Source organism: Excalfactoria chinensis, chromosome 3, assembly GCF_039878825.1.
Source record: "Excalfactoria chinensis isolate bCotChi1 chromosome 3, bCotChi1.hap2, whole genome shotgun sequence".
Taxonomy (NCBI): Eukaryota; Metazoa; Chordata; class Aves; order Galliformes; family Phasianidae; genus Excalfactoria; species Excalfactoria chinensis.
In genome coordinates this window covers 62,773,451-62,791,585 of record NC_092827.1, presented here as the reverse complement: position 1 = coordinate 62,791,585, position 18,135 = coordinate 62,773,451, and the positions used below count along the sequence as shown (strand labels likewise).

Genomic DNA, 18,135 nt, shown 5'->3' with positions numbered 1-18,135 from the left:
CAGCCGAATTGTTTACCGTACTGTGTGCATGCCACTTATTTCAGCCACTTCCATCATGTTTTCCTTTGTCTCTACTTATTTATTTAACTATTTAATATTGAGATAGTTGTTGACATTAGCTTACTTTCCTGCATGAGACTCTCCTGAATAACAAAGACACAGAGTATTAGCCTGAAACATAAAAATGTCATGTCCTCTAAGATTATGCATAGGCTGTCTTTAAATGTTAGCATTAACCTTCAGTTCAGTTGTATCTCTAGACAGAAGACTGAAAAAAATGCGGACTGACACTGTGGTGTATTTTTTTTTTCATTGTAAATATTTACGTTTGTCTTCAGATTGTACTTTCCAGGTGCAGAAAGAAGTTGGACAACTACTATTTGAGTTGTTAGAGATTCAGTTGATTAAGCACCTGTCACTGAGTCAGTTTTATAACACAACTCTTCCAATTCCATGGTGATAGCACAGAAAAAAATGTTCTACTTTTCAGATATTTGGTTAGGTGATTTGTTATCATACTAGTGAAGACAGAGATAGTCCTAATGTTCTCAAGTGTGTTGTGTTCCTACAACCCGCTCTCTATCGAATTCCAAAGGTAGCAAAAAATAAAACTAGATAATGCTCCACAACGTTCAAAATGGAACAACGAATATATCGAATTAAAGGGAAAGAGGGAGAGAAAAGGAAGATGTGCATAACCATACTAAAGAATTTACTGCAGCCAAGTTAACTTTTGCTCTCAGTGATACAGCCTACTTGATGGCAACCACGCTATTGTCTCTTTTCTAACAACTGCAACAAGGTGGGAGAAGAATTAGGATGAGTAAAATAGATGAAAAAACTTGTTGAATGAATTGTGTCACAAGTTAGGTAAGGCATACTACTTGTTGTAACCAGTAAAGCAGGGAAAAGCCCTCTAAATTGAAAGTCTCAGGGAACTGTGGAAGTAAAGCTAGTAAAGTGATCAGTGATGGCAGTCTGTACCCAAACATCAAAAATCCTGCTTTGCTCTTTTTTTCTCTCTTCCTCCATTTCCCTCAATAGACATCCATCAAACTGCGGTAGGATTTCTGCTGGCCAGTTTGTGTCTTCTAAATTGACATGAGGCAGGAGAATCGCTTTGCCTGGAATCCCTGCTAAATTACAAGAAAACAGGATTTATGCTGCTTGTAAACTGTGTAAATCCAGTCAGCTTTTAAGTGGAAACCAATTTTGTAGTGTGTAAGTATCATTGATTTGTTAATCTGACAGTTTTTTTAAACAAGCTGGTGCGGATTAGCCAGTTCTGATTATTTGTCTCTTGCAAGTCATTTTGGTGCTGGATATCTCAGTGAGTAAAGCACTAGAAATTAACCTTGGAGGCCAGCCTATAAATAAGTTATTGATCCTTTAAAAAAGGATCAGATAATCTTATTAAATATAGTTTTCTGTAGCTTGAGTCTAAATCTTGCCATAGAGAATCATTTATCATAAGTGACAATCTTTCTTGCTGAAGCAGACAGGAGCTACAATAGAAAGTAAATCCTACAGGAATTGGTACAGTATGAAGAATTTCCAGCTGATTTAACAGTTAAGGGATGTTTTGTTTCCCCTCCAAATAATTCTAAGGGCTTTTAGCTTTTATGCATAATTTTATAGCTGTATGTCCAATCATTCTCAGTTAGAAAAAATGTCTCTCTCTGAAATTTCATGCATGATGGTATTCAGGAAGCAAGCGTCTTTGAGAAGGAATGAATTTCTGATCCATGGCATAACAGACACAAGTGGAAAATACATAGCAAGCAATATAATGTTGAAAGGCAGAAGTGATGCAGAGTTCAGTACTTAACATATAAATGACTGTTCAGAAGTACTCTACAGAAAAAGTAGTTAACACAGTGTCAAAAGGTAAGTATACAGATGGTGAAACCTAGCGTTGCTATTTTTTACAACTGCAACTCCGTGATATACTGAAATGCAGCAAAGTCAAGTGAGCATTTTAATGATCAGAGAAAAAAAAATCTGAACCTTATGGTTAATTTCAATAACCTGACTTTTCTGTTTTGCAAAAGGGAAGTAAAATAGGATATTCGTGCCTGTGCTTTGTTGTTCTGCTGCTGGTGGGTGGGGAGGCAGTGTGGGGACAGGGGTAAAGGGGGAGTCCTGGGGAGATCCAAGTTCTGACTTGGTTCATCAGCCTGCTTCAATGTCAGTGTCAAGGTCAGAGATGTCCCAGTGTTGATTTCTGTTCTCTACATCAGCATTCATAGCACCAAGCTATGACTCTAGAATCACATTAGGTATATATTTTCAAAAGAATTTGCTTCCTAATTGGGAATGAATTATACAGTCTTACCTGTACCCAAGGGGAAGAAGAAGACACTGCCCAAAAAACACTCTGCAGCTGGTTCTGTACCCTGTGGGTTTCATATCTGCAATTGGTGAAGCTGGAGATCTGCTCCTCCACCTGTCTATTCTGATTTCAGGTTTACAGCTTAGAAATGCTGTGCTGTTGAAAGAATATAGGGGGAAAAAAAAAAAAAAAAAAAAAAGGAAAAAAGAAAAAAACAAAAACAAAACAAAACAAAACAGATGTAGCAGAGGGAAAAAATGTGCATGCTCTAGATATGGGCTGAGTAATTCAAAGATTAGAAGAAATAGTACCTAATAGAGTGTCTAATTCAATAAGGATATATTGGACTTTTGTGATAAGGGAGCTATTGCGAGTTTAAGAAAAAGTCAGACAAGACCACCTAATTACAAGGCGTAACATATCTCTGCTTAAGGTAGTAAAGATGAAAGATGTGTACTGTTGCTCTGGATTAACTCAGAAGTTATTTGTGGCCATGTAAGTAAAGACTAGAAGGAGTATCCTCCAGTGCAGAGCGGCAGCTGTTCTGTACTAAATTGCTAGCTTAATCTTGTGAAATTGCTTGCACTAATTCACTTCAGCGTACCAATGAGTCTGTGATGGCATAATGCTGAGCTATGGAGGTTTTCTTCTGTCCTGTACACAGCACTGCATCTGTCCCTCCCTCGTGTTGCGAGCCCAGTGCTACCCTTGAGATGGGAATGAATTTTAACAGCCTTGGGCACTAATGGCCATGGTGCAAGATCATGAGGTGGCCTAGCCATCATGGCAGCATCCAGGTGGCAGAAAGCACATAGGAAGGATTGCGCTTTCTCTTAATGAGAGGAACAAGATGAAGTCAATCCATTCATCAGCATGAGGACTAGCCAGGACAGCATATTGCTCATTATTTTGCAGAAGTTTGTGGGTATTTTAAAAACAGAAGTTCTTCTACCAGGTGGAAATGGTTCTGTATTCCTACGCTGGTATTAGTGTACAGTCTTATCCTTTCTATTAAAACATTTATCCCTCTTGATAAAGGAGAGTGGACTGGACTTTTATCTGTACAGTAAAAATGATTAGGATTTGTTTTGTTATTCTCAGTGCTGTTGCAGAAAGAGAGCCGGGTGTTAAAGTGTTATGTTTATTTTCACCCTAATAAAACGATTGCAACAGCCGAGCTTGTGCTGCTTAATTTGTTTCCATGGAGTGATATTGTAATTCTGACGTACTGAAAAATTGCCTTGCAGAGACTCATACTGCATTTGTTGCTGAGTGCATCTTTGATATAACATTTGTTATTGTAGCGCTTGGGGTGTCTTCAGAGGAGTAATATACTAAATGAACCTGGCTGAATTATCCCTTTAATGTAGAATAGAATTTTGCATTAAATTTTCAACTTATTTAAAATGTGTTTTGCCAGCTATTGGTCTGCCCAGGAGTAGAGCCAGTATATCAATATAAAATCAGAAAAATCCTTAGCTCTCTGTCTTTGGGGAAGCTCTCAGGTCGTTCCAATTCTTTTTTGTTAGACAAGCAGACAGCGTGAACTCCTGTATTTATGCCTGCCTGTCAAGCTTTTTATAGCAGAAATGCGAATGGCTGTAATGCAGGATTAGCTTGTCTCACGAAATATTATTGGAATTAGACATGACTAGAGAATGACTTTTTTTTTTTTTTTTTTTTTTTTTTTTTTTTTTTTTTTTTTTCTGTATTTAACTTTAGATTGTAGCCCACATCAGCTTTTGCACTTACAGGATCACTTTTCCTCTTATGTTGGAGTAAATACTGAGAAGCATATGAATTTTTCTGGATCTGCAGAGATAAAATAAGAGCTGTATATACCAGCCTGCCAGCAAAATGTTAAAAGATTGTACTATGATGTCCTATTAGACCTCAAGACTAGAAGGACGGTTTGTCTTGAACATGGGCATTTTTCATAATTATGTTGCCTGCAGGGTTACCACCTGCCCTAATTTGATCTGATTAAGGTAAATGCAAAACTGTCCTCATTTCAGAAGTGGAACTGTGCCATGTTCCATCACAGAAAACGATAGTGCGTGCATGTATTGCTAGTGCAGAGGAGAAAGAAAAATATTAGAATTAGGTAGCAATTAAAATTCCTAGACTGCAGGTTACTCTTTGGCAATTACTTCATTCTTAAATATTCTTGAAATAATTTTCTGTCATGAAAACAAAATGTGAGAAATTCCTAGCTGTTCGTCCAGATACGTTTGCTCTGTTCTGTGAGACATAATATATTCCACGGCTTTTTTAAATTCTGTTTTGGTTGGATGGGTTTATTGTCCATGAACATTTATTTTTAGAGTAACCTGGGCTTGCCATGTAGTCTGAGTCATTTATGTAGCAATTTAAATAATTGTCTAAACTCTCAGTGAAACAGTCTAATAAACGCTGCACAGACCAAAGGGATGGCATTTTTTATATACTGGTTGTACAAAATGACATCATATCCCTGAGGAAAAAGAAAAAAATAGAAAAGAATTCCGAAAGTAGCAAGAAAAAGCATTGTTTATGGGTCACTAAATATTGTTTGCCATTCTCCATTCTCCAGCAGTATTTTTGTGCACGCTTATGCATGTGTGGGAGTAAGAGAGTGAGACCTGCATATGGGCATCTTTTTTTTTCCCCAGATGTATTTTGAGCTTGGCATGTTGATTTTCCTTTAATGTGGATGAAAAATAACCTTTAAAAATTGCATTTTAGTATAATTTAACACTACTTTGTAATTAAGGAGATGGAAACCTGTGTTTGTTGTCTGGCATCTGACCACATCTTTTTTGATAGTGCAGTGGCTTTTCTGCATTATATAGCCTGCATCATAACTCACTTGGTAGTATGTATAGAGAGAAATGTACTGCAGTGTGAATTGCTGATTTTGTTCTATCTCTGAGTCTGAAAATTAGAAGAAAATAGTTTTCTTCAAGTTTTAGGGGAGAAAGGAAAAAATGTTATCTAAGTTTGATGCTCAGCACTAAGGCTTTACAATACACTTCATTTATCAAGCTGTCATGTGTAAAATGCCTGCGTGAACTTTGATTTAATTTCAACTTCTAGTGATTTCTACATTGCACCTTTTTAATTCTAGCATTCAGCAATAAGTCACTTCAAAATTTGCCCATCAGTACCTGCAAATGAAATTCTTCTATAGGCTTTGGGTGTTGTGTGGTTGTGTTTTGTGGTTTGTTTTGTTTTTTTGTCTTGTGTTGACTTTTATTTAGGAATAGTTGGGTTTTCCCTGAGAAGACAATCTCCTCTCTTATGCAGTCTCTAACACATGCTGAAAGCTCCTGACCTCTCACTTGCCTTCTTAAAAGGACTGATCATCATCAAAGGCCAGTGCTAGCATGAAGGTGGGAATTTGAGAGAACAGAGTTTGCTTTGGAGATTTCAACTACTTTTTGAATAAAAGATAAGAAAGCCTTTCATGAATCAAGCTGATTGAGCTAAAAACGTACTATACTGAGAGTGAAGAGTTCCTTTCAGCCCAGATCCCTGCAATAAGATTTCCATGACCAAGTTTTACATGGCAGAGGATAATATATAATGTCTTCCATAGGAAGTTTAGAGCAACTCTGTTGTATCTCAACTGAATTTAAAAAAAAAATCACCAGGATTGTGTTAGAAGTCTCAGACTTGGTGATTTTCTGACTCTTTGATGTTATAGTAATTGTAGGATTAACTTTTGATAATTAAGGAGCTTTAAATAAAAAAAATTATATTTCTGTAAAAGCTTCTTAAATTTGACATGTCAGTATTTCTGCTGAAAGAAGGAAGTCTCCTTATTTCTGCTGCTGAAACTGCTGTGTTTATGCAGTAAATGACCTTGTTCAGTTTTCATTAATGATAGACAGCATAGCATGGATTTCATTTTGTTGCACAAGTTCAGTATTCACTGACTTCCCTGGCAACTGCATGGGTGAATTTACACCTACAATTTACACTGGAGTATTGAACAACCAGATGGTATTGGTGAAATAAGTTTGCACGATGGCATGGCCTCTATGAAGTCTTACACTATTCGGCAACACTGAATTTCGTTTTAGAAAATTCCCTTCCTGAGACAGATTTTTTTGACAGTCCATCTTATAGCACTGCCGTATATACAGAGAACTGGCAAAAATAACAAGTGCTAGAATGCTGGCTTTGTGCGGCTCTTTACAATTCAGGGTTGGAATGCTGTTGTGAGCAAGCATGTCTTGTTCATGTATTGTCTTACGCAAAAAGCAAGCAAGAAAACAGTTTCTGAACTGAAATGGCAGGTCAGTATTCCTACTGATATTTTGTGTTGTAAAGATTTAAGGAAAGACTCTAGGAGGAAATTGCTAACATGGTTCATTACTTTGGGTCATTTGGCTTTAAAGCGTCATTAAAAACCAGTAAATGCACAGCGAAAGCCAGAACTGTGTTCAGTATGAGACAGCCAGGCCGACAGATTTTTCTCTAAAGCATCTGAGATGCTCTATTTGCCACCAGTAGTCAAACTTTATGTGATCCTGTCCCATTTCCGTTGCAGTCCTCTTGCAGATTTTTTGCACTAGCGCTTCCAAAGAGCAAAAATACTTTTTGTGTCCCTAGAGGATTTTGAAGTCAAGACACACACACAAACAAAAATGTAACATGTGCAGCTGAGCAACTGACATCTCTGCTAACTGACAGAAATTCTGTCCTGAAAATCAAGCTTTTATGAAACTTCTGCTAATATTAGCTTTAGTAGCCTTTTTGATAGCAAAATAATGCATAGAGGAGTTGTTTTTTTGCTGAATTCAGCTATTGGAAGTCTGTCAAGACAAAAGCAAATGACCATAATACTGTTTGGCAAGACTATTAATCAGGACAAAAGGCCATTTAGTTCTGAATTTTAACATCAACTACAAAAAAGAAGCAAGCAGATTTCCTACTGCAGATTAAGCGTAGCAAAAAGGGACATTTGATCTTTATTGTGTCTTTACTGGCATACAGTCTTTTAAACAAAATATTATACTTCATATATAAACCCATCTTCTTAGTAGATTAAATACATGCAAGCCGCATTTACTTATTTGTACCTAAGCCAGTTTGCTTGAACTGAAAAACTCTATATCTAAAGAGTTCAGATGAGCTGTAGGAAAGACTTGCACCGTGTTGACCTCTGGAGATGTAAGCCAGATGCCAGTATCTTGTTTAGCCCTATGGTTTAACATCAAAAAGTGGCAGAACTGAGCTTTGAAGACTAAATACATACCTACTGACTTCAAAAGGACTGAAGTCCATACTCATTACTTCTGAAAATACCTCTTTTTATTTATTTTCATTTTATTTTTATGTTTTTCATTAAGAATCTATATTATTTAACAACTAATTCATTTCAGGTTCACATTCATTTTACTTTACTATCTGCTTATCTGGAAAAATATAATCTGGTAACAGATGTTGTCAAATGATTGTGCGATCAAAGAATAATGACTTCTCAGGTTCCAGTTTTACTAAATATGTTATTTCCTACACCAGCTGTAAGGCGAATACTATCAGATATGTAAGTACTAAAAGGTTGTCTCCGGATTAAACTCTGTAGTCAATAGCATATTTACAAAAAAATAGAAAAAGAAAAAGAAAAAAAAGGAAAAAAAATCATCAGATGTTTTATATGCCCAACAGTCTAAATGCTGATTATAGAATCATAGAATTGCTCAGATTGGAAAAGAACTTAAAGATCATCAAGTCACTTTGACATATATCTGTAGCTGAAACAGATTCCTGAGAAAAGTTCTGGTACATATAGATAAACAGGAAACAAACCCTGTGCATCCACTGTACCAAAGGTCATTTGCTTTTCTTTCTTGATGAAAAAAAATATTTCACAAGTTAACCTATCTCAATCATAATAGATCGTCAAAATAGACATTGGAAAAAGTGGGAGTTAGTGGGTCTGAGAATTTTAGTTTGTGAATGTGCCTGCGTAATCTATGCATAAAATGCATAATCACCATTGAGAATTCAGAAGGTAAATAAATAAGATCTGTTGTTAATAAATGAAATCAGTAATTTAACCTAGTGTTTACAAGCTGATTGCATGAGAGTTCTGAGTCAGGCTTGTGATTTAATCTTGGTTAGCACCAATTCATCTTACAGATAAAGCTGTGTGCCCACATGAAACACCTGCATTTTAAGATCTGCAGCTATAAGGCATGGGGCTTGACATGGCAAATTACTCACAAAACAGTTCTGTCACTTTTACTTCTTTAAAAAATAAACTTTGTTACACAAAACATGGTACGAGTAAATGCAGTGTAAGTCTAGAAAGTAATGAAGCATTAAGCTTGGTTACATTCAAAAATTATCTTGGTAACACTTAAAAGAGAAAAAAAGTCAGTAACTGACTGTCTACAAAGATATTGTTCTTTAAGATTGTAAAGTAAATTTGGAAAGTGTTTATAATCAGTGGGAAGAGATTTCCATACCTTTCACAGTGTGTAACTACAAACAATGTTCCAAACATAAGGTTTATGTACTTATGTTCCGTAAACTATGGACTTGATATTTTCCACAATTTTCAGTAAAAAAATTGTGCATTCCAGTCAATCTCTTTGGTTTTGTGTTCGTGTTCTTCATGTTCACATAACTTCAAAGATGAGAGAAGGTCACCTGCAACATCCAAACATTTAATTAACAAAAATGCAGTGAGCAGACATCCTGCTTTGAAATTGTAGTCTGTTCCCATGAGAGTGACAGTACTGTCACCGGCATGGGATTGCTTTTCACCGGAACAGACTCTGACAGTATAAAGGCTTATTTTTTGCACCAATATACCAATTAGTTGAACAGGTTGGAAGAAACTGAGAAAATGACAGATCAAACAAATGCATGCTAATCATGAGATTTCAAACCTGGTGAGTCTTGTTTTGTGTGTAAGTCTCCCCTGACTCCCTCTTTGTGTTACTCAGTTATCATTCCTGTTAGTATCACACAAAATGGGGAGCTGGGCTCTTCGTGTTGTTCTGCTGCCCTTACTGAGCAGAGCTTGCTGTGTTGTACTGTGCTGAGCAGTTGAAGTTTGCTTGTGGGGTCACATAGGAGCTAGCTGTGCCCTGGATAGAGACTCTTTGTAACAGGCAACTCCGGGCTGCATATTTCCCTTGCTACTTTCCTGCACACACAGTCAACTACAGGGCTTATCACTACTGTAGTGCAAGCACCGCCCTTCAAGTGCTGCTTTGCCAAATGTTTAGAATGTATATTTTTTTAAGGTGAAACGTTCTTATTTCTGATCATCAAATATTACTCAGTGCAATCAAGGAAAAAAAAAAAAAAAAAAAAAAAAAAAAAAGGCACACACATCCACTAATTTTCTAAGCACAAAATGGTTATTCTCACGTATTCGGAATGTTTTCCAGTTGCAAGCTTAATTTAGCAGTAAGTGCTGTGGAAAGGCATCCTTTGAAGGACACTGATAGATACGCTTACCTAGTTATGTTCAGAACTGAAAAAAAGGGTACGTACTTTTTCTTTTCAGAATTAGCAACTTTTGATGCAGACAGAAAATTTAAGTGAGAAAAATAGAGTTATGCCGTGTTCGTAATGCAAGTGCTCAGCGTAGTACAGGGAGCTTAATGTTATGGGAAACTTATATGCCTAATGCACATGTAGAACTGTTGGGCAGAACCAACCCATCTAACCATAGAAATCCAAAAGTTAGTTGTATGAATCATAATCATCTAAGACTCCACAATCAATGGAAGGAAATGGGTGTCTCCTTTGTGTCTATCCCAGACAGAGGGAATTACCCTTTGAAAGTGTATGCTTCCTTCTATTGACTACAAAGGAAATGCACAGTGAATAAATGGACCTTGGATAACTAATATTTAGATGCTTAAATTGCAAGAATTGAATCTCACCCAGCTGTATGGCTTTGGGAAAGATGAAACTTCACAAGCAAAGAGGGAAGTAGTGCTACAAACCTATGATTGAAGTTAAGAGGTAGGATGCAGTTGTGAAAGAGGAGCGTGTCTGCATGTAATTAACAGATACTGAAGACATTGGGTCTGCGGAGAACGTTCACCCCTAGAGGTGAAAAGTATGTTTATCATCAACCTTCTCTTCCGTTTTATGAAGCTCATCAGTTTCTTTTCTTGGGAGTTTATATTGTCTAGAATCTTTTGCTGTGAGGGCCAGTGAAGTGCTGATGCTGTCCAACAGTCCATCAGAGCAGGGCCAGCAGCTCATCCCATACCCCCATCCTACCAGGAGCGGGGCACCAGGCACCCCCCTGAGACCAAGACCTGGGCACTTGGTAGCACAAGGATTTGGGGAACTGCAGTATGGCCCTGCTGTGGCCTCATGCGGATTGGAGCTGATGGCTCTGGGCTGACATGGAGACCTGGGCCCCTGGGGGTGGGCAGGGACAAGCAGGGCTGGTGGTGCCCTGTGGCATCGGTGCATACATTGGCTCTTCTAACTCTATTTGCAACTGCTGTCATTTTCTTGTTTTTATTTTGCCAGTATATCAAAGAATCATATAGTGGCTTGGGTTGGAAGGGACCCTAATGATCATGAAGTTCCAACCCACCTGCTGCTGTCAGGGCCACCAACCTCCAGATCTGATACTAGGCCAGGTTGCCCAGGGCCTCATCTAGCCTGGTCTTAAATGCCTCCAGGGACGAGGCATCCACAGCCTCTCTGGGCAGCCTGTGCCAGTACCTCAACACTCTCACTGTAAAGAACACTGATTTAAGTTTTCCTTTGTCTTCTCACTGGGGAACATAAACCATACAAAGTGATAGTTTTAAGTAAAAAACAGTAACCAGAAGCTAGTCCTGTGAGAAAAAAAAAAAAAATTATCTGTGCAGAGCTGAGTAGTTCAACTGGTGGTAGTTGGAATCACTGTTTAATTACAAATTGGAAATGTGTGTTCAGAGCTGTTCAAATCAGGGGATTTATGCTGTTAGGAGACATTAAACTGGGCTTCTTAAATTTTGCTTTTTTTGTTTGTTTGTTTGTTTTTTACTTTTCTCATGAATTTACATTCCTCTATAGGAACAGATTGAAAATTTCCTCATTTCCCTATGGAGAGAATACCACAATGTAAATTGTAAATGTAAAGTTGTAAGTGGCATTTGGAATGAAATAATAATGCAGTGTGGGATTCAAGCAACAATAAAATGATTAAAACAAATAATCTGGTATCTGATAGAACATTTAGAAAAAGTAATAATCTTGAATTTAAGCAATGAATAAAAGCTTAAATAAAAGCAAAGAAGTTGCTTGCAATGGGCTTATAAAGCTACTAGTCCTTTGAACTAGGTATCATACTTCTGTGACTTAGTTTCTTACTTAGATTCAACCATAACATTAATGTAATGGGTCATATTCCTTTGAGGTCAGTGGAGTTATGTCACAGTAAAAAGTAGCATAAATAAAACCTAAAGATCTGCATTGGTATTATATTTCTTGTATCTTGTTGTGCCTCCATAGCAGGCAAAAGCCTATAACAGCCCTTGTAGCCAAGAACATATGAAACATAGAGCTTGAATGTCAGTTGAAAGAGGGAATTAATAAGCCCTTTAGCTGTCATTTTATCAGTCTGCAGATGTCCTCAATCCTGAGTTTTGGCTTCTGATTAAAGGCAATTGTTCATGCCTTTGGATCATTTGCTTTTAACACTTATGTTTAATTGTTGCTGTTTTTTGGTGGTTGGTGTTTTTTGTGTTGTTTTTTCTTTTTTTTTTTTAATTAAATATTTCTATCTTTTTGCTTATATCTGTAGAGATTTCCTGCATATCTGTGTTTTTTGTTTTTTTTCAAGTAATTATTGGGAGAAGGGAAATGAAAGTGTTCAGTTAATTGTTAAGAATATTAAATGTAAGGGTTTCTGTCCTCTAGAGGACATATAATTTAATCCTCAAAGCATCCTACACAAAACAGCAGGAGTCTTTAAAGTGCAGATTGTTTATTTCAAATGGCAAGTTAAAGTTACAAATCAGAAAGAGAAAATGCATTTTTCTTGTAAGCTTTCATGTGTGCAATTTGCCAGTGAGCCCAGCGGGTGCGGGGCTTAACTTGTAATAATTTTTGAGTTCCCATGTATGTTTGCGTCTACATGTATAAATCAACAAATGTATGGGTGTTTTTGTGGGTGAGATGAAAAGTATTTCTTATCAGTCTTCATTAGAATAGGTATTTTTAAATCTTCTTTAATTTATGGAATGGTTATTTTTCTATAACCTGTGTCTCTAGTGCAGGAATTTAACATCACTCAAGATTTCTTCAAATCTCCCAGATGTTTGATGAAAATGGGTTATTTTACAAAGGCCTGCTTACAAAAAACTGAAGTAGAATCATAGGATCACCGAGGTTGGAAAAGACTCACAGGATCACCCAGTAAAACCATCTACCCATCACCAATAGTTCTCTCTAAACCATGTTCTCCTCAACACAATGTCCAAACATTCCTTGAACACCCCCAGGATCAGGGGTCTTGCCAACTCTGACATGATTTTTAAGTCTTCTCCCTTCTTTGCTAGTGACTTTAATCATCTTACAATTAAGACCTATTTCTCCCAGAAATCCATTCCATTTTGCCCTCTTTATGCATGCAGAAATAGGCATTTGAGAAATATGATTTTAATAAGAAGAAAAAGAGAAAAAAATCCTTGCTAGGCAAGAAAAGGGGAACTTTCCCATCTAAAGAGTGGGATAATAAATAGAGAAGGATGAGAGTGGAAGAAGATTCATAGAAGAATTCATGAAGACTGAAAGAAGCAGAGACAACCATAAAGCAGTTCAGCTGTTGATAGAAAGTTATCATCTGTCAAAGATGCAGCATTATGTAAAATCATCTGCAACAGTTAGAATTTCCTATAGAAGTGTGAAATCAGTGCAGATATTTTCAGGAAAAAAAAAAAAAGAAAGCTATATTAGAAAAAAATTGCAATAATTACAATAATTACTTAGGACCTTGAGGGTTGGAAAGAGGAACTTTATTTTAGGCAGTGACTTTTTATCTTGCACTCATCTATGACCACACAGAGGCTGTGGTCACAGAGAATGAGAAGAATAAAAACCTGTCAATAACAAATCATTCCAAAATAAACATGCACGTTCAAATATATGCATATCCTTCTGTGAGAGAGGATGGAAGAGATGTGTCATAAAGATAAGGATATATATTCATTAAATTGGAAGAAAGGAATACTTAGTGAGATAAGCAAGTAACAGAAAATTCTTGCAGTACGCTTAAATCTTGGCTACCTTTTATAGGGTTCAGTGATGAAGTTCTGTTGATGTTGCATTTTCCACATGAACCTCCTCTGAATAGAAATAGAACCTTTACCAGCAATAAGTTTTTAAACTATCATTTAAATCAATGCCCTAGGTAGAAGAAGTTAAAACATTGAAAGACTCGTACTGTTACAAATGTGTCCAAAATAGGGTTTTTGCCTTTTTTAGTTATGCGCTTGCAAGTATAAAGGCTTTTCCCTTTGTATCCATAACACAGCTATGCCAGCAGGAGTTGTGAGTGTAGGCCATGCCTCATTGCTTTTGAGTGAAGCCATGGTGCTGATGGAGGTTTCCTGACAACTGTCTCCAAATTCATTTACATCTTTTTAATAGCAGTCATTAAGGGTGAGAGGTAGCTGTTCCTACTTGCATCAGCAGAAAAACAGGTTGATAAAAATTTTAGTTCCTCCCATATTCTGCTTTTAATTCCTTTTAAGGAATTGTCTCTGTTCACAAGCAGATGCTTCAATTTATGGTAAGCAGAATAAAGCCCAGATTACTTTCACAGTCTGCACTTTTATCCCTTGCCAAACTTGAGTCTAGTAGTGCACAAAAGTGATAAGCATGCTTGAGTTTCATCACCAGGCAGGTAATGACAGTCTGAGCAGATCCATAAGGGGCATGTCATGTAGCAAAATGTATTGTTTCTTACTGACTGGTACAGATGTAAAAAATGTTTAAACTGATTACAAAGTTCTGACAAAATTCCCTCCTGCCTATTTAGTTGATTTGTGTATCACACTTGGGTGTAACATGTACATATATGTGAAATGGAATGTGTCTGGGACAGCCAAAAGTAAAGTAATCTGTGGCATCTGCAGAGCCAGGGAATCTTTCAGGGAATCAGGGAATGCCTTTGTAACACTCAGAGCTGAGTCCAAACCTGGTATGTGAATCAGAATGCAGCTTTGGGCAGCTCCCAGGTTCTGATGTGATAAGTTCTTTTAACAGACCCCTTGGGTTACACTAAGAGACTGGTGGTATCTGGCAGACAGTGTGCCCTTTTCATCTTGCTTTTGTTTTTAGTCCTTTGGGGAAAGGGCTAAAATATACAGAGTATAACCTTTCTACGCATTCTTGGTAGTATGCTCTGAAATGCGGAGGGATTATTTGATAGATGGTTTTCAGCATTCTGTTGCCCACAGAACCATGGCTTATCTTTCTAATCTTCTAAATCCAACATAATCTGTATGTTCTATCCTCTCTGTGTGTATGTATCTTATAGCTGAAACTGCACTGGCAGGGAGTTTGAAAGTGGCTGTTTTTGTTTCATTCCAACAGCTGGCTGTGCAGACTCCTTGATTAAAGAGGTTCATCACTTCAGGATTCTGGGAGAAGAACAGGTGAGTAAGAATCTCAAAGTTAACACCTTAATGTCATGAAAGATAGACACTAATGAGACAGTTTTGTCTCTCTCTAGAGAGGCAGTCTTATGACCCCCAATGACCTGAAATGTGGGGGAAAATGCACACGGGAAATACATGTGCTTTTTTTTTTTTTTTTTTTAATTTTTTTTTAATTCTATCCATCAGCCTTGACAGGTTATTAATTGGTACATCTGCTATCTGCCACAGCTTTTCGGCTTTAGATTACAGCAGCAAACAGGCTCTGTAAAACAGCAGATAAACAAACAATCTGACTAAGGGACTGATATTTACAGTTGCTTTGTATTATCCATCTCTTTTTTTTTGTTTTTTTTTTTGCCCATGGTCTCTTTAAAAAGAATGTTTCTTATCTATAATTATAGCTGCGCTTTGCACTGACGAAGTTGTTTCTATACAGGGATCTTACAAAAGCATGTGAGGTATGTTTTACCACACTCACTAGCTGGTTAGTGTTTTGTTAACAATTAAATCAAGGTACAGAGATATTAAGAAAATAGCCTTAAGTGTTGAGAAGCAAGTTGAATTGTCAGATACTCGGTGCTTCAGAAATTCAAGTGTCAGTGTTTCAAGTGTCTTTCCTGCTGTACTGTTACAAAGCCCAACTGCCTACCAGAGGGTTGCTATACATACTAGGAACCAGGTGCCTAAAAGCTCAGCACTGGTGTGTTGTACCTCAGAATATCTGCTTCTGTTAAGGAACATAGCCCCAAGTGTCTTGCAGAAGGTTATATGAAGTCTATGACAAAGGCAGAAGCGTGTCCTGAAATGTTAATTCCAAGTCTGATAACTTAGCTGTTAGATCAGATTATATTGTCTAGAACACCCTGTTTCTTCACCTTTTCTTTTCACTATCCTACAGGCATATTTTTCTTACAGTTAGGAGTGCTGGTACATTTTCCAGACTTTCAATTTTCTTGCACCAGTCCCTCACTTCAGATGTTATAGAAAATCAAGCATGTAAGTCCTCAGGGACTAAGTTTCTTCTTAGCAAGAAGAAAGCAGTAAGAGCAGTGTGGGAGGATTTGTCTGGCAAAAATAGGAAAAAAAGACTGAAAGCAGGGAAGGCCAAAAGAGAGACTAGAAACAGGAGTCTAGTGAGAGTGAAAGTTCAGAAAGAAGAAATAAAAGAAATAAAGACTGGGATTGATGGGGCTGAGAGACTGGTGAGAACCAGCTGGCAAATGGAGAGCAGAGAAACTTGAGGATACCGGAGAGATGGAGCTGGCTGTTCAAAGACTGAGTGGCAGGGATTAGGATGAGGAACTGGGACTGAGAACTGGAAGGGACCAAGTACAGAAACTTGCTGGAAGAGACTAGTAAATAAAGGAAATACATAATAATAATATATCTGCATGTAATGAACTGCCATGCGGTAAAGATAAGTGGGCTAGGAGGAAAGGGAAGGGTAGTGATATGAAGGTAAAGTAGTAAACAGCTGAATGAAAAGAATGTGAGAGGTCTTGAGCCAGGACTGATAACACCACTGGTAGTGGTCTGAGTAGTACATCCCAGCAAAAGCATTTGGTTGATGAACTTTCCTTTGTGGGTTTGTTGGTTTGTTTGTTTGGGGTTTTTTGTTTGCTTTTTAGAAGCAGAAGTGGTAGGCAACAAGATGAAGGCTTAAAGAGTTAAGACTGCAAATCTGACATTTGGAGATATCAGAGCTAAGATTGCCTATATAATCTTAATTTCTTTATTCCACTCTCCTACCTTCACATCTTTTCATTATTGAATTAGATGATGACATACATGATCATCAGAAGTGAGATGATATGCAAATCATGAGAATCCTTAAAATAAAAGACAACTTTTTTGCCAATAATAAGAGAAGTTTTGGAGAGAGTGGAGAATTTTAATGAATAAAACTTTGCTAGTCAAGTAAATACTACATTTTTTCCACTCAGAATATTTGTGGTATTTTTACTGACCTTCATAATGAAGTTACTCCTATTTGGAGTGACTACACTTGAACAGATGAGAAACTTTTGTTAGCAAGCGTTAGGAATGTAAAAATATGCTAGAAAGTTCTTTTACAAAATGGATCAGACCTGTAAAAACTTGTCTTTCTCTGAAAAGGCAGTAATAGTTTACTCAGGTACAATTATCATTACAGTCATAATAAATGCTTTTTCAGTTAGTGAACATTGCTGTGCTACTTGAATGATTCCCCAAACCCACAAAGGTGTGAAGAATGTTGCAGTTATGTTGTGTCTCTATAAAAGCTTTGTCGTCTTGGATCTTCTGATGACCACGGTAGCTCTTCTTTGATTGAAATCAGCATAAAAGGAACAAGTAGGTGCAAAAACAATGTAAAAAATAAAAAACAAAACAAACAAAAAAAAAAGAGAGAGAGAGAGAGAGAGAAACAAAAAGAATGAAAAAAAAACACCTAAAATATATCAATACATCTAAATACATTGAGAGAAAGGAATTTCAGGGAAAAAAAAAAAATAATTATCTGATAACTTCTAATATTTTTGTTATGTATTTACTTTTTTAAAGGATTTTTTTTTTTTCTGTTTTCATGCATACTAGACAGAAAGTTCATAATTAATTATAACACTGTTTTATTCGGACTAATTAGAGTTTCAGTGTTATCAATCTTTTAAACAAATATTTTCTTCAAAACCAAGCGACGGTCAAGGAATAACAGGGGCATGTTACTGCTACATGTCGAAACTTGATTTATTTTTAATATGCTTATGTGTTTAAGGCCAGATTATAAAAGCAGAATAGACTATTGTGATAATCTTTTCTGATCTTCTTTAGAATCCACATTACATGAATTTCTTGGATTAATTCTTGTTTAAACTGGAGTACGTTGCTGAGAAAAACATCCACTATTTGTTTACAAATCTCTTAAAAACATTAAATCCTATTATACCTTTCAGGGATGAAAGATAAAAAATGCCATTCTCTTTTCTTTCCACTACTCAACTAGCGCCAGCACTCTTCCTACTTTGCGAAACTGCCATTCCTCAGTCCAGTTACTTTGTATTTCCAGTTCACTTCACATGGGCATTTCCAGTGTAGCTACTTGCTTGTTCCAGTTAAAGCAGCGTCTGCCCAGTAAGGAGCATAATTTCCCTTCTAGAGATTTCTAACTATTCATCAAAGATTTGCCTTAGTGCTTTTGGATATGCA

The 18,135-nt window shown here is 36.9% G+C and overlaps 1 protein-coding gene across 1 annotated transcript in view; it reads left to right on the top strand.

Moving 5' to 3' along the window:
- Positions 1-18,135, top strand: part of PRKN (parkin RBR E3 ubiquitin protein ligase) — a 632,920-nt gene that overhangs the window by 494,754 nt on the left and 120,031 nt on the right. The window contains exon 8 of the mRNA XM_072332498.1: positions 14,888-14,949. Coding sequence (XP_072188599.1) covers positions 14,888-14,949 — 62 coding nt within the window. The remainder of the gene's footprint in view (positions 1-14,887; positions 14,950-18,135) is intronic.